Source organism: Oncorhynchus tshawytscha, linkage group LG23, assembly GCF_018296145.1.
Source record: "Oncorhynchus tshawytscha isolate Ot180627B linkage group LG23, Otsh_v2.0, whole genome shotgun sequence".
Taxonomy (NCBI): Eukaryota; Metazoa; Chordata; class Actinopteri; order Salmoniformes; family Salmonidae; genus Oncorhynchus; species Oncorhynchus tshawytscha.
The window spans coordinates 23,323,819-23,341,006 of NC_056451.1; the positions used below are offsets into that span (position 1 = coordinate 23,323,819).

At 41.3% G+C, this 17,188-nt stretch overlaps 1 protein-coding gene and 1 pseudogene across 1 annotated transcript; both read left to right on the plus strand.

Annotated features, from left to right (window-relative positions):
* On the plus strand, positions 1-2,152 carry cnfn (cornifelin). The gene is made up of 4 exons (XM_024403440.1): positions 1-107; positions 234-365; positions 571-707; positions 1,476-2,152. Exons 2-4 carry the CDS (start codon positions 236-238, stop codon positions 1,563-1,565), a joined length of 357 nt encoding a protein of 118 aa, XP_024259208.1. The 5' UTR covers positions 1-107; positions 234-235; the 3' UTR covers positions 1,566-2,152.
* Positions 2,153-2,255: 103 nt separating this feature from the next.
* On the plus strand, positions 2,256-12,792 carry LOC112235063 (annotated as a pseudogene).
* The last annotated feature ends 4,396 nt before the right edge of the window (positions 12,793-17,188 follow it).

The window sequence follows — 17,188 nt, forward strand, 5'->3', positions numbered from 1 at the left end:
GTATAAGAGCAAAGGGCCCCGTGGCGCTCCCATTCACAGCTTTTCCCAAAGCTCACCCAGGATATCTAAGGCCCCAGTGGAGACTGACAGGGACTGAGCACCAGCAGGTAAGTGGCAGGAGATAACCATTGGGACTCTAGTCGGCTTGAATATGAATATTGAATGGTATCAGTGTGTGGAGGTGTAAACGGATGTAGAACTTTGTCCAAATGTCTTCTTCTTCTCCCTGATAGTAATGGCTTATCAGAGTGAGATGGTGATCAGCTCCCAGCCTCAGGTCACCATCAACAACTACACCGTGACCTCCTCTGGGTCCTCAGATTGGAGCTCCAACGTTTGTGACTGCTGCGATGACTGCGGCATCTGTGAGTCCCCCTCTGTGTGTGTAAAGTTATGCATGCACAATGTTTGCATTGTGTTGAGTACACTGTTTAAAAATCCATAGACTGGGTGAGGTTATTCGGTATCAGGAGTTCTGCACAACTAATGTAACCGTGATGACCTCTCAAACGGCCACACCAACAATTAATGGTGGAGACAGTGTGTGACTTTAAACGTTTTTTCTTCCAGGTCTGTGTGCGATCTTCGTGCCCTGTATCCTGGGCTGTAAAGTTGCACAGGACAATGGGGACAGTTGCTGTGTGCCTTTCCTCCCTGGAGCCTTGATCGCCCTGAGGACAAGCATCCGGAGCAAATACCGCATCTCTGTGAGTGACCCTACTACATCCTCAATACAAAACCTATGTCCAGGACCTAAATATAATGGGAAAAATACAATTCTAAGCCTCCTCAAAGAGTTGTAATTTAAATATTTCCGTTATCACTCTAACTGAATGTTAGCGAGTATAGTATATAGTGTAAGGCTGGGAATCAATCCGATCTCGGGTTGATAGGCATTGCGTTTTTTAAAGGCAATCCAATTGAGACAATAAATGTAGCATTTACTGTGAGTGGGATCTCTGTGAACACAGGAACATTGCCTGAGCTGCAATGCCTATAACCTCCGATTTAATTGAATACTGGCCTTAGTCTAGTAGTGAAGACTGAAGGAGTCAACAGTTGGCTATTCCTATTAAAAAACAATGCATTCAAGGATGTGCAAGTTTACAGTTAGCCACAACTGGGTGTTTTCATTCTGTTTTTCTACTGCAGACGATAGAATGCAAAAAAAAGATGGTGAGAAAAAGGATGCAAAGAGATGAGAGTTTAGACAAGTCAACCTTATGGGTCCCCCCCTGTTCTCTCTCCACCCTCCTTTATAGAACTCCCCTGTAATAGGGTCAGGAGTCAGGAGTTTTTCTGACAACATGACCCGACCAAGAAAAACTCTGACCCTATTTGTAGCCTAACTGCGACCTGACTAAGATTTTACTTTTCAGGTCATGTGGTCAAGCAAACGTCAAGGCCCTACCTATAAGTGTTGTCATGGTGTTTATGTTATGCTTAACATGTTAATCTTTTATGTTTTTACTCAGGGTTCCGTGTGTGATGACTGGGTAGTCATGACCTGCCTGCCTTTCTGCGGACTCTGTCAGATGGCCAGGGAGCAGAAGATGAGAGGCTGATTGGTTAAATGAGGGGAATAGGTACAGGCTTAATGACAATCATGCATCCAGTCATGGGAAAAAAAACAGTGTACCTTCTGACGTCACAGGTACGATGTCACAGCCTGCTTTGAATATCCTATGCTTTGAACACAACTTTGTTGAAGTATTGCCTTGACTGTGGCCAGTCCATCCTATATTTATTATGGGCTGTGCAATACTCTTATAATATCATTTTACTACTAAAGAACCGTACCTTAAACTATACATTATAGTTTACTACTATGAGGTACTTTATATAGTGGTGTTTTTTTATCATTATCCAATGGTGTGTATTTGCTTGTCGGAAAATGACCTGATTGAGATGTTTCAGATTTCAATAAAGCACAATTTTCACATTCAAAATAAAGTTGTTCTCCACTTTTTTTCATTTCCATAGAGATGGAGAGGAAAATCCAGGGGTAGAAAAGTCAAGAATGTGCTTTTCTACCAAAGCTTTTTTTGGCACATTCTTGACTGGAGTCCCTGGGTTTTCTTCTCCCTCTCAATGTAAATAAAGAACAATAAATGGAGAGCAACTATCAATTGAATGTGTCCCATGACTTCGGGTCAGTTGTCCTTCCTCTTTCTGTACAACCAAAGTGAAAATCGTGTCAGTCATTAATCAAGTATTAAGAGACACACTTTCATAACGTAGCAGAAAGGACCAACATGACACAGCCCTCAGAGCACAGGTAAAGCGGGACTGGAGGCTTTTCAATAAGATTATATGGGACTTCAGATATGATTTTGCTTTATTTTAATGTTATATATAGACTCTCTTAACCTAAAAATAACAAAAGTATTTGATAACTCATAATCAAATTATGTTATGATGGATTATGATAGGTTAATGAAAGTTGTAGATTATGCAAATTGTTCAATTTCTAAATATTGCTTCCAGCGTCGATCAAAGCTCAGACGGCTTATTTATCTTCTTGATCTGACAGAGTTATAATCAGCCTGCCTCTGTGAACAAGTGGAATCATTAACAATGGTTTGTTCCTTATGTTTGCTTGTGTCCCTCGGATTTTTCCTTTTTAGCAGCACATTCACCACTCCCTCAAACGGTCAACTCCGCCCTCACGCAGCACAGGCCGAGGGCCTGAGACATGAAACGGACTACCCCAGCTCAGAGCAGGTGTTGTGCCGAAAATCTCCCCCTGCCAGAATCCCCCCCTTCGCGTGAGCGTGCACACACTCAATTTTTCATTGCTGCAACCTGCTTGCTAGTGGAGATTTCGGATCTAAACTCTTGTCAGTTTAGCCTACATTTCACTGATCTTAGTAGCAGAAAGCATTTTTTATTCGTGTCCTTCAAGGCAGCTGTCAATGATCACATTAGGTTGCGTTTCATTTGATTTTTTTATGGCGGTTTGATCGCGGGGGAGGCACTAATGTCTGCAGTTTTCGGTTTGGCTATTTGTTTCAAGTGTATTAGTCTATAAATAAATCTCTTTGCCAAAATTCGTCATCCCTCCCATGTCTTATTCGACTAGTAGTTGTTCTGAAATGTTTATTGCTTGCCTACATTTCACTCCCTCCTCTGTTTAGGAAGGGGGTGGATTCTGTCAGGGGGGAGATTTTCGGCACAACACCTGTTCAAGTACTATTCCTTAGCCAGCTAAGAGGAAGTAAGAAGCTAACGTTAAAGGGAAATATGCAGAAATGTATTGCTCCTCCATCTCCTGGTTGCTAAAATTCTAATAGTTAGCTTAATCTCAGTTTATGTGACAAAACAAGAAAGTATAGTGTAGAGAATAATTGTAAACCACTGTGAAAAATATTTTCCAAAACCAAAAATATTGTATTTTCAGCTGTTTTAAGCTGGTGTATAAAACAACAAATCACATTTCTATGTGAATTTGATCGGGTGGCCCAAAAAGTTACATATTGCAGCTTCAAACAGTGCCTAAACTGAGCAACAAATAGATAAATTCTCACAATAACTTTTCTTTACAGAGAGTAGGCTACTGAGACAGACCTGTGATGTAGCTCTCACGCTTCGAACACACCATAGTATGCAGCATCATCTGGATATGTATGCAACAAAGGTTCAACATTCACCCAATTTCTGTCAAACCGTCTACACATACAGTTTGAGCATACGTTCGATAGCACCACACCGAACGAACGCACAATGCTGCAAGGCAAACCACAGCGTTTCATTGGAAATGAATGTTATTCTGGTGTAATTCTGGTCCAAAATGCAATGAGGCTGTTGGTGTGATAGCGTCAGTGGTGAGGCTGAGGCAGGCTGCAATGCATGCAGAAGGAAGCAGAAGAGACAGAGAGACAGGTTAGTACAGTGGTTCCCAAACTTGGGGTGGGGCCCCATGTGGGGTCTCCTACGAAAATATGTACTAATCTTATCGAACAAGTTAAGAACTTTTAAAAAAGGAGATATATTTAAATATGAACATATCCACATGGCCTATCTTCCCTATAGGCCTATTTAAAATGCAATCAACATGCTAACAATACAGTTCTAACAATGTAAAACGTTTTTGTTTATATCAATGTTTGTTTGTCTTATCTCCATCGCCCACCGGATATTATAGGTTACCCATCACCTTTCATTTTTTTACCACTACAAAACTGATATAAATACAGAATAGTAAGTGATATTCTAATAATTCATGTGAAGGGGCACGTGCTCAGTCCCCTCCTGTACTCCCTGTTCACTCATGACTGTACGACCAGGCACGACTCCAACACCATTATTAAATTTGCCGATGACACAAGAGTGGTAGGGCTGATCATAGGCAACGATAAGACAGCGTATAGGGAGGAGATCAGAGACCTGGCCATGTGGTGCCAGGACAACAACCTCTCCCTCAACGTGATCAAGACAAAGGAGATGATTGTGGACTACAGGAAAAAGAGGATAGAGCACACCCCCATTCTCATCAACGGGGCTGCAGTGGAGCAGGTTGAGAGCTTCAAGTTCCTTGGCGTCCACATCACCAACAAACTAACATGGTTCAAGCACACCAAGACAGTTGTGAAGAGGGCACGACAAAACATATTCCCCCTCAGGAGACTGAAAAGATTTGGCATGGGTCCTCAGATCCTCAAAAGGTTCTACAACTGCACCCGAGAGCATCCTGACTGGTTGCATCACTGCCTGGTATGGTAACTGCTTGGCCTCCAACCGCAAGGCACTGCAGAGGGTAGTACGAACTGCCCAGTACTTCACTGGGGCCAAGCGTCCTGCCATCCAGGACCTCTACACAAGGCTGGGTCAGAGAAGGCCCTAAAAATTGTCAAAGACTCCAGCCACCCTAGTCATAGATTATACTCTCTGCTACCGCACAGCTAAGTCTAGGTCCAAGAGGCTTCTAACCAGCTTCTTCCCCCAAGCCATAAGACTCCTGGACATCTAGTCAAATAGCTACCCAGACTATTTGCATTGCCCCCTCCCCTGTTTAAACCATTGTCACTTTAATAACTCTACCTACATGTACAGTTGAAGTTGGAAGTTTAAATACACTTCGGTTGGAGTCATTAAAACACATTTTTCAACCACTCCACACAAGTCTTGTTTACAAACTATAGCAAGTCGGTTAGGACATCTACTTTATGCATGACACAAGTAATTTTTCCAACGATGTTTTACAGACTGATTATTTCACTTATAATTCACTGTATCACAATTCCAGTGGGTCAGAAGTTTACATACACTAAGTTGACTGTGCCTTTAAACAGCTTGGAAAATTCCAGAAAATGATGGCATGGCTTTAGAAGCTTCTGATTGGCTAATTGACATCATTTGAGTCAATTGGAGGTGTACCTGTGGATGTATTTCAAGCCTACCTTCAAACTCAGTGCCTCTTTGCTTGACATCATGGGAACATCAAAAGAAATCAGCCAAGACCTCCTCCAGAAAAAAATGTAGACCTCCACAAGTTTGGTTTATACTTGGGAGCAATTTCCAAATGCCTGAAGGTACTACGTTCATCTATTCAAACAATAGTAATCAAGTATAAACACCATGGGACCACGCAGTCGTCCTACCGCTCAGGAAGGAGACGCGTTCTGTCTCCAAAAGATGAACCTACTTCAGTGCGAAAACAGCAAAGGACCTTGTGAAGATGCTGGAGGAAACAGGTATAAAAGTATCTATATCCACAGTAAAACAAGTCCTAAATCGACATAACCTGAAAGGCCGCTCAGCAAGGAAGAAGCAACTGCTGGGTCTTCCAAATGGACAATGACCCCAAGCACACTTCAAAGTTGTGGACAACAAAGTCAAGGTATTGGAGGGCCATCACAAAGCCCTGACCTAAATCCTATAGAAAATTTGTGTGCAGAACTGAAAAAGCGTGTGCGAGCAAAGAGGCTTACAAACATGACTCAGTTACACCAGCTCTGTCAGGAGGAATGGGCCAAAATTCACCCAACTTATTGTGGGAAGCTTGCGGAAGGCTACCCGAAACGTTTGACCCAAGTTAAACAATTTAAAGGCAATGCTACCCAAATACTAATTGAGTGTATGTAAACTTCTGACCAACTGGGACTGTGATGAAAAAAACAAAAGCTGAAATAAATCCTGGAATGACATTGACCTCATCCCGACAGTAGAGGATGCCTGGTTATTCTTTAAAAGTGCCTTCCTCGCCATCTTAAGTAGGCATGCCCCATTCAAAAAATGTAGAACCAGGAATAGATATAGCCCTTGGTTCACTCCAGACCTGTCTGCCCTTGACCAGCACAAAAACATCCTGTGACGTTCTGCATTAGCATCGCATAGCCCCCGTGATATGCAACTTTTCAGGGAAGTTAGGAACCAATATACACAGACAGTTAGGAAAGCTAAGGCTAGCTTTTTTAAACAGAAATTTGCATCCTGCAGTACAAACTCATAAAGGTTCTGGGACACTGTAAAGTCCATGGAGAATAAGAGCACTTCATCTCAGCTACCCACTGCTCTGAGATTAGGAAACACTGTCACCACTGATAAATCCACGATAATTGAGAATTTCAGTAAGAATTTTTCTACGGCTGGCCATGCTTTCCACCTGGCTACTCCTACCCCGGTCAACTGCCCGGCACCCTCCACAGCAACCCGCACAAGCCCCCACCATTCCTCCTTCACCCATATCCAGACAGCTGATGTTCTGAAAGAGCTGCAAAATCTGGAGCCCGACAAATCAGCCGGGCTAGACAATCTGGACCCTCTCTTTCTTAAATTATCTGCCAAAATTGTTGCAACCCCTATTACTAGCCTGCTCAACCTCTTTTTTGTATCATCTGAGATTCCCAAAGATTGGAAAGCTGCCACGGTCACCCCACTCTTCAATGGGGGAGCCACTCTAGACCCAACCTGCTACAGACCTATTTTTATCCTACCCTGCATCTCTAAGGTCTTTGAAAGCCAAGTTAACAAACAGATTACTGACCATTTTGAATCACATCGTACCTTCTCCGCTATGCAATCTGGTTGCAATTACTGGTTGCAATCTGGTCTATGAGCTGGTCATGGGTGCACCTCAGCCACGCTCAAGGTCCTTAACGATATCATAACCGCCATCGATAAGAGACATTACTGTGCAGCTGTATTCATTGACCTGGCCAAGGCTCTCGACTGTCAATCACCACATTCTTATTGGCAGACTCAACAGCCTTTGTTTCTCAAATGATTGCCTCGCCTGGTTCACCAACTACTTCTCTGATAGAGCTCAGTGTGTCAAATCGGGGGGCCTGTTGTCCGGACCTCTGGCAGTCTCTATGGGGGTGCCACAGGGTTCATTTCTCGGGCCAACTCTCTTCTCTGTATACATCAATGATGTTGCTCTTGCTGCTGGTGATTCTCTAATCCACCTCTACGCAGACGACACCATTCTGTATACTTCTGGCCCTTCTTTGGACACTGTGTTAACTAACCTCCAGATGAGCTTCAATGCCATTCAACTCTCCTTCCGTTGCCTCCAACTGCTCTTAAACGCAAATAAAACTAAATGCATGCTATTCAACCGATCATTGCCCGCACCTGCCCGCAGCATCACTACTCTGGACGGCTCTGACTTAGAATACGTGAATAACTACAAGTGTCTGACTAGACTGTAAACTCTCCTTCCATACTCACATTAAGCATCTCCAATCAAAAATTAAATTTAGAATCGGCTTCCTATTTCGCAACAAAGCTTCCTTCACTCATGCTGCCAAACATACCCTCATAAAACTGACCATCCTACCGATACTTGACTTCGGCGATGTCATCTATAAAATAGCCTCCAACACTCTACTCAGCAAACTGGATGTAGTCTATCACAGTGCCATCCATTTTTTCACCAAAGCCCCATATACTACCCACCACTGCGACCTGTAGGCTCTCGTTGGCAGGCCCTCGCTTCATACTCGTTGCCAAACCCACTGGCTACAGGTTATCTACAAGTCTCTGCTAGGTAAAGCCCCGCCCTATCTCAGCTCGCTGGTCACCATAGCAGCACCCACTCGCAGCACACGCTCCAACAGGTATATCTCAATAGTCTCCCCCAAAGCCAATTCCTTCTTTGGTCGCCTTTCCTTCCAGTTCTCTGCTGCCACTGACTGGAACAAACCGCAAAAATCACTGAAGCTGGAGATTCCTATCTCCCTCACTAGCTTTAAGCACCAGCTGTCAGAGCAGCTCACAGATCACTGCACCTGTTCATAGCCCATCTGTATACAGCTCATCTATCTACCTCATTCCCATACTGTATTTATTTATTTATTTTGCTCCTTTTGCACCACAGTATCTCTACTTGCACATCCATCTTTTGCACATCTACCATTCCAGTGTTTAATTGCCAAATTGTAATTACTTCACCACCATGGCCTGTTTGTTGTCTTAACTCCCTTATTTGTTCTTATTTGCATTCACTGTATAGAGACTTTGTTTTCTTCTTTTTCTACTGTATTATTGACTGTATGTTTTGTTCATTCCATGTGTAACTCTGTGTTGTTGTATGTGTCGAACTTCTATGTTTTATCTTGGCCAGGTCGCAGTTGCAAATGAGAACTTGTTCTCAACTAGCTTACCTGGTTAAATAAAAGGTGAAATAAAAATATAAAGTAAAAAGTAAAAAAAACTATAATTACAATATACGGTACACACTAAAATTACATGTCACAAAACTGTGGCAGTCTGGTGTAATGGTTAGCCCCCAAGACATTGGACCACATACAGTGAGGGAAAAAACTATTTGATCCCCTGCTGATTTTGTACGTTTGCCCACTGACAAAGAAATGATCAGTCTATAATTTTAAATGGTGGGTTTATTTGAACAGTGAGAGACAGAATAACAACAAAAAAATCCAGAAAAACGCATGTCAAAAATGTTATAAATTGATTTGCATTTTAATGAGGAAAATAAGTATTTGACCCCTCTGCAAAACATGACTTAGTACTTGGTGGTAAAACCCTTGTTGGCAATCACAGAGGTCAGACGTTTCTTGTAGTTGGCCACCAGGTTTGCACACATCTCAGGAAGGATTTTGTCCCACTCCTCTTTGCATATCTTCTCCGAGTCATTAAGGTTTCGAGGCTGACGTTTGGCAACTCGAACCTTCAGCTCCCTCCACAGATTTTCTATGGGATTAAGGTCTGGAGACTGGCTAGGCCACTTCAGGACCTTAATGTGCTTCTTCTTGAGCCACTCCTTTGTTGCCTTGGCCATGTGTTTTGGGTCATTGTCATGCTGGAATACCCATTCACGACCCATTTTCAATGCCCTGGCTGAGGGAAGGAGGTTCTCACCCAAGATTTGAAGATACATGGCCCCGTCCATCGTCCCTTTGATGCGGTGAAGTTGTCCTGTCCCCTTAGCAGAAAAACACCCCCAAAGCACGGCAAGTTGAGTTGATGCAAAAGAGCTCCGTTTTGGTCTCATCTGACCACAACACTTTCACCCAGTTGTCCTCTGAATCATTCAGATGTTCATTGGCAAACTTCAGACGGGCATGTATATGTGCTTTCTTGAGCAGGGGGACCTTGCGGGCGCTGCAGGATTTCAGTCCTTCACGGCGTAATGTGTTACCAATAGTTTTCTTGGTGACTATGGTCCCAGCCGCCTTGAGATCATTGACAAGATCCTCCCGTGTAGTTCTCATGATCATTGCAATTAACACCTTGGAGCCAGAAATCTTTCTGATTGAGAGGGGGTCAATTACTTATTTTCCTCATTAAAATGCAAATCAATTTATAACATTTTTGACATGCGTTTTTCTGGATTTCTTTGTTATTATTCTGTCTCTCACTGTATACACCTGGTGATGTGGAAACAATTCCCTCTCAACCCGTCCTCTCTGTCTCCCTCTGTATCTGCTTCCCCTCTACATCTTCGACTATCACTGTCCATAAAACAATAACAAAAAAACAATTATTTAAAAACTAAACTGTGATCTTTGTCCAATTTACAAAGACATCATTGGGAGATGTCTGAGGTGAGGATGTTGTGGAAAATTGCAACATTATGTTATAGTGCTTGTAAGATTATAATCTTTGTATTGCATTAGAATGGTTGTTTTATTCGACCGAATAGAGTATTCTGTTAACTATTGTGTGTATGTGTGTTCCACTGAGGATGGGCCTCTATGAGATAGCACTGACAGAGGAGATTTACGATGTCTTTGGGTAATAAAGCCTAAAGAACATTCCAGATAGTAAAGGTAATGTTTTTGTGCTATACCGTACCAGGGTGAGACGGGTTCCAGTTTGGAGTAGGAGGTGGCCAGACACTGGTCTTTACAATGAGAACTGTTGACACAGCAGTAACTGTCTGCTATGTTTTATAAATATCTTTCACACCTTTGTGAATTGTTCCTAAGATCTGTGGTTCGTCATGTAAGTTGAGAGGGGTGTATCTTGGCTATAAAAGATCTTTGTACTTTTCTGTATTCACTTTTCAATGGTTCATTAGAGATAGCCCTTTTTGACTATCAATGACGCGCTATTGCAAAGCTCTTAATAAAAAGATGCAGTTTAAGTGTAACTCTGACTGGTGTGTAGTTTGTAACTCTCCTCATTTGGTAAAGCAGAAAAATGGCACCATAAGGTTGAGGTGTATCATGATATGGTGAAGGAAAATACCTAATGGAAAAGAGGAACATAAAGCCACAAGAGAACTAACAATTAACAATGGCACAGTTATTCTTTTTGTTTTCCAATGAAGTCACTGAGAAATGTATTGTAAAGTCACTAAAAGGTGTTTTTCCCTTCCCAATTGAGCTGGCTTATTGGCATGCATACCTATGGAGAATATAGTCTCATTTGAAGAAACAAAAATAACACATTTATTTTCCCAATGCAAACATTTCCTGGAACTTAATTAAAATGATGGTAATGTGCTTTTAATTAAAGGACAAGATTTTCATTGGAAAGAGTTCAGACTAGATGTAGAACATTACTCACCTTTTCCCTTTCCTGCTGCACACGTCAGACAACATGGACAGGCTAAAAGATGTAATGTAAATACCTTCGACCATCTTCCAAACCTCAGGACGCTTCAGATTGACAATAACCATCTGGAGACCATAGACAACCAGACATCCCAAAATCTGATCCAACTGAAGAGCCTAGACATGTCCTTGAAAAAAATATCAAATTTCAGCTCCTCTGTATTTCAGGACCTCAAGAAACATGTCAACCTGTCACTAAATATGCTCCCTCCACTTATTTTCTCCTCACTCTACAATCATATTACAGCAGAAATATCTGAACAACTTCTCTGCGGTGGCAGAATCTGTGACTCACTTACTGAAGCTGACAAAACTAGATCTGTGCAATAACAATCTAATGTCCATCCAGCATTATAACCATACAGACCTACCAGAGTCCCTCACCACCCTCTATCTCTGTAACTGGCCACTTTAGCATGTGAGTGGGGCTTCCATAGCCATAAACTACTACTGGATCTCTCCTACAATGACCAGCTCCCTTCAAGGGCTTTCCAAGGTGTGAACTTGCGGAAGCTAAACTACATGCGTTTGCATTCAACCAATGTCACAATGCCAGAGCTTTTGAACATCAGCAATGTTAGAGCTGGGAACATAGACTTCTCTGGTATGGGGTTGAAGACTGACAATCTGCTCATGGAGTTATGCAGCCTTTTGAGTACAAAGGTTACATTTTTAAAAAGCTGTGTCTGGGTACCAATGGGATACCGTCATTGCGGAAGAACACACTTTCCAACTGTCCAACAATCAGAGGTTTATTGGATCTTTTCTTCAACCAGTTGAGGAAGGTAAGATGCCTCCACTTTCTCAAAGAACAGGATCAAATCAAGAATCGCACTCTTTTGCTTTCCACCACAGACCAAATGTGAAGACCCTACAACTCGCAGCGGACACTTTTGACAATCTGACCAAGTTGACTTTCCTCTCCTTGGACAACTCCTGTGCCGGGGTGATGCAGCTGCAGTCGGGCATCTTCAAAAATCTGCGGAAGTTGAGCAAGCTCAACGCAAGGAACATGCGTGTCCAGTTATTCTCAAAAGGAGGTTTTCAGGGATCTGACGGAGCTGGAGATCTTGCTTCTCAACCAAAACGTAATGTAATCCTTAGATGAGAATGTGCTGGAGGCTCTGCGTAATATTCCTCTTAGTTGTAACTGCCTCAACAGCGATCTTCAGAACTGGACTTTGACAAACCAGAGAGTCAAGTTAGTCTTACTCTATTGACTACATTGCCCAGAAAAAAACTGCAACAAACCATATACAACTTTGACACCAATGTCTTCTACCTGGACCTGGGTGAGTACCTTTAAGCCACCACAACCACTGTGATTTAACTGCTGACTATAATCCTGCTTAGTAGACCAGCTACTTCTCAACCTGGAGGGCAACGGAGCCTCTTTCCGGCTGTGCCTGCATCACCGTGAGTTTGAGCTGGGCCGCAACATTGTGGACAACATCGTCTCCGCCGTGTACAGCAGCCGCAAGACCATCTGCGTGATTAACAGGCCAGCTACAGGCTCTTCCTCAAGCTCCAGGATGTGCCCCTGCTCATATTCCTGGACCCCATCGCTGAAAGGCAGCTGTTGGTTTACCACCGTATGAGAAAGGTAATGTTGAAGGAGACCTACCTGCAGTGGCCGGGGCCAGACTGCACTGAGCGGGTCTAGGCCCAGGAACTGTTTTGGAACCATCTGAGGAGAGCGCTAAGGAGCCGGAGCAGCAGTTTTGAAGAGGAAGATGAGGAAGAGGGGTGGGAAGGATATTTCATTTAGCCACCGACAATGATGCTAAGTATTACTTAATGACTTTAAGAAAGGGTTAGAGGACACGCTTTGCTCTGGCAGCAGCCTGATTCCTGGATATGAAACAAAGTTCAATGTAGTAAAAGTACAGAAATTATGCACACACACAGACAAAGACAGAGAGAGGAACTGAATCTCTTGTAAATATGTTCTCTGTGCCATGATTTTCTACTTGCTTGAATCCAGCATTGTCTATGCTTTGATTGATTGCTATAATAACCTTAATTCATTTTTGGTGGGCTTTTGTAATTTGCTCATGGAAAAAAAACTAATTGAATCCTATTCTGTACTAAATAATATTGTAATACTGTATGTATATTTAAAAGATGCAGAGGAAAATGGAAATAAGATGATCAGACATACGCTGATAAATCATGTTGCAAAGTTAAAGTATTCTTTAAGTTTACTTCTTGTTGGTAAATATCACTGTCTCAAATCAGCAATACACCAACATATTAGACCTATTACTTAATCACTTAAGGAAAGGGTTAGAGGACACACTTTGCCCTGGCAGCAGCCTGTTTCCAGGACTTTAAACAAAGTTCAATGTAGTAAAAGTACTGACATCATGCATACCCACACATATAGAAACAGAGAGAGTAACTGAAAATCTTGTAAATGTGCCCTCCGTGCCATGACTCTGTACCGGTACCCTCTGTATATAGCCTCGCTATTGTTATTTTACTGCTGCTCTTTAATTATTTGTTACTTTTATTTTTTAAAAACTGCATTGTTGGTTAAAGGCTTGTAAGTAAGAATGTCACTAAGTTCTACACTTGTTGTATTTGGCACATGTGACAAATAACATTTTATTTTATTTGATGTTCTACTTGCTTGAAATCCAGCATTGTTGATGCTTTGATTGACTGCTATAATAAGCTAAAGCCGTCATTTGCATTTGTAATTTGCTGTCATGGAAAAAAATTACTTAATCCTGTTGTGATCAGTACTTAATAATATTGTAATACTGTATGTACATTTAAAAGATACAAAATGGAAATTGAAAATAAGATGATCAGGTGTACCTTGACAAATCATGTTGCAAAGTGAATTTAAATATTCTGTAAGTATACTTCTTGTTGGAAAATATCACTGTCTCAATCAGTAGTACACAAACTAAAACAAGTAAATAAATCATCTATTATTAGATTTTAATATAAGTGACTATGTACAGTATTTTATTCACAGGTTCATTTTATTCAGTCCATTTTACAGGGAGAGAATTGTATACTCGTGTCCTCGCTCCTCAAAACCATTTGGAGAAAAAGGTCAGAGGGGAGGGACCTCTGGCTTTCTCATCTAATGGGTTTTGAGAAGGAATATGCGAGGAATATGCACTTGGGATGGGATCTATCCATAGACAGCAGACAATCCTCTGCATAATGCGTTAATGCTGATTCATGTCTTTTATAATCTGAGCTAAAGCATCCTGCTTGTCAAAAATAATAAAGTATACTTTGAGTAGGCCCACTGGCCACAAGAATAACGAGGGACACATTCACATGTGCTGCCGAAGTTGACTTGTCCACTGTAGCTGTCTGTAAATAACATACTGCATAAGTTCTGCAATGCATTTTATTTTATAGTGCTCCTGTATGTTTAAAAAAAAATACATTCTGCTGCTGTTACTTTCCACAGCATTATTGTGTTTTTATTGTCCAGGCTGGAAGTAGTTTTAGAGTTGCAAAGTTAGGGTGGATGGATACATTAATAGGAAAACATCCATTGGGTTGGGGCAGCTTTGTTTTACACATTCTGCAGCATTTGGGCTGTATACTATGTGTTTTGGAATCACAGCAGTGGCAGGCCTCTTCGATCATTTGAACACTCAATCTTTATTTTTGACCACATGCAGCTTTGCCCTTGGCTCTTCTGACTGGACCCTCTGGCAGGTAGTGGCCGTTGGCTCTTCATTATCAAAAGTGTGTTTTGGGGGGGTGGGCGGGTCATCATCACTGATAACGTTGTTCCTGTCATGATCTGTTTGCATAGGATCAGCATATGCATTCAAAATCCTGGCAGGCAAATGGCCTGTCTCCCCCTCATAGTCCATATCTGACCCATCGCTATCACAATCACTGAGGACAGCATTTTTCTCATTTTGAGGGATAACTGTAATGTTGCATGCCTTGTCTGGGCGGTCACCTAGATCCAACATATCCAGAACTTGACTCAAAGTGAAACTAAAAGAAAGAACAGAGTAGGAAGTCAGGTAGAACAAGAACTATGTATGTGTATATCTATGTCTATACCTAGATGCACTGTGTTATCCTGCCGGTCACTATTGTTGCTGTCAACATGTTTACACATTCTGTGACCACACTGAACAAAGTTGAGTAATTGCAAATGCATATATCAATACTAGACACCTTAAAAATTGAGTGAATTGGTATACATTGAGAGAGAGAGAGTAATATTACACAATTAAATAATAGATCATCACTCACACACACAGACATGTCTTCATAGTTGTTCATAGTTTGATCATAGTTTGTCAAAGTTTCTAATCACAGTTTGAACACAGTTGGCCATGGTTTCTAATCATACTTTCTAATCATACTTTCTAGTCTGAGAGGTTTGATATAAGAAGAGGGTCAAATAGACCCTAAGAGGTTAGAAGCTATTGTTTACAAACAGTATGAATAAAAACAATGGTTCAATGGATAAACAGCCTTCATTTAAAAAAACATACATGTCAATGAAAACAATTAAGACATATTCTTAAATAATATATATCTATATACAAACATCACATTGAATATTCAACTCACCTTCAAAAATCTCCATGAGGAAGGAAGGATTCCCAGATGATCTTTTAGCTGTTCTGTCTTCATGCTGTTCTGGGCTGTTGGCTGTTGTAGAGGGGAGGGGCAGTTGAGTGTGCTGGAGCATTTTATGGCCCTCCCTCTGGGAGCCTGTCAGCTTGTGACATGATGAGAAAGTAAAAGAGGGCCTACCTGTAAGATATTTTGTGCTAAAAACATACTTCTATTTGAAGAGATGTTTGACCATTCAGGGATCTACTACCAAACAGTCATGAAATCATAACAAAATTCATGTCTACACTAAAGAATGTGAATTTGGTCATAAAAATACTTGTTGACTAGTTATATGCATATATGCAAATATTTGACATTCTGGAGAGATTATTGGACACTATAGGGGCCTCCTAGACCTTGTTAAGGACAAATGTCTATAAAGATGGATTGGTATGAGATATCTGTTCCATTTTTGGGGGACATGTTGACAAGATGTTGGGGAATCACTCAAGGGGGAATATTGACCAACTAAGCATCTCAGTGTACAGTTCAATTGGCATTTTGTAACATTTTAGTCTTCTGTGATGTATTTAAAGTGGCATATTGGGTTGCAAGCTCAAAAATGAATATATTTAAACTATATCTGACATGTTACTGGTGTCTATTTTTAAGTCAATAAGCATGTGTGTAAAGTGTACGCTTTTGTTTCACAGTAGATTTGTTTAAGACCACCAAGAAACACCTGATTTAGCCCACTGCATTAATTATTAAGTGGGTATAAAGGAATCTGTTTAATGGATGGAGGACAGGTGGTTAAACATTTGGGGGTCAGGTCGGAAAGAATTGTTGGGAAGCTGCAGGAAGGCTCTGTCAGTAGAAGAGTGGCTGATGCTTAATAATCACAAGAAGAAGGTACAAGATGAAGTACAATTTCCAAGACTAGGGATTACACCCAATATCCCAGAGTCAGAAAGAAAGGCATTATGTCACAATCGTCATCGTCGATTGAAAACCATACCCGGCCAAATCATAGAAACACAGAACATAGAGTTTCCCACCTGAGTCACACCCTGACCAACCAAACATAGAGAATAAAAATATCTCTACGCTCAGGGTGTGACACATTACTGAATTTGAGAGGGTTGGAAGAGGTGGGTTTGGATGAGGTGAATAGGAAAGACTTATTTAGGCGGTGTGTCAATGTTATGAATAAAGATAAAATTGAAGAATAGAAAAGACACTCCTTGGAGGGGAAAACTGGGTATTGGTGACAAGGTAAAGTCAGCATGGAGAGCACTGTATAAGCCACCGTTACAAAAGAGCACTGGTGACATGTAATGGATTGTTTTGCATGGCATCATTACTTATTTTCCACCATAATTTGCAAATAAATTCATTAAAAATCCTACAATGTGATTTTCTGGATTTTTTTCCCTCATTTTGTCTGTCATAGTTGAAGTGTACCTATGATGAAAATTACAGGCCTCGCTCATCTTTTTAGGTGGGAGAACTTGCACAATTGGTGGCTGACTAAATACTTTTTGCCCCACTGTATGTATGTATGTATGTATGTATGTATGTATGTATGTATGTATGTATGTATGTAT

What these genes read in the sequence shown, in the direction of transcription:
- cnfn (XM_024403440.1), top strand. Translation starts at nt 236, where the DNA reads ATGGCTTATCAGAGTGAGATGGTGATCAGCTCCCAGCCTCAGGTCACC. An exon ending in CTGCGATGACTGCGGCATCT is followed by an intron (nt 366 to 570) that starts GTGAGTCCCCCT and finishes TTTTTCTTCCAG; the next exon opens with GTCTGTGTGCGATCTTCGTG. An exon ending in GGAGCAAATACCGCATCTCT is followed by an intron (nt 708 to 1,475) that starts GTGAGTGACCCT and finishes GTTTTTACTCAG; the next exon opens with GGTTCCGTGTGTGATGACTG.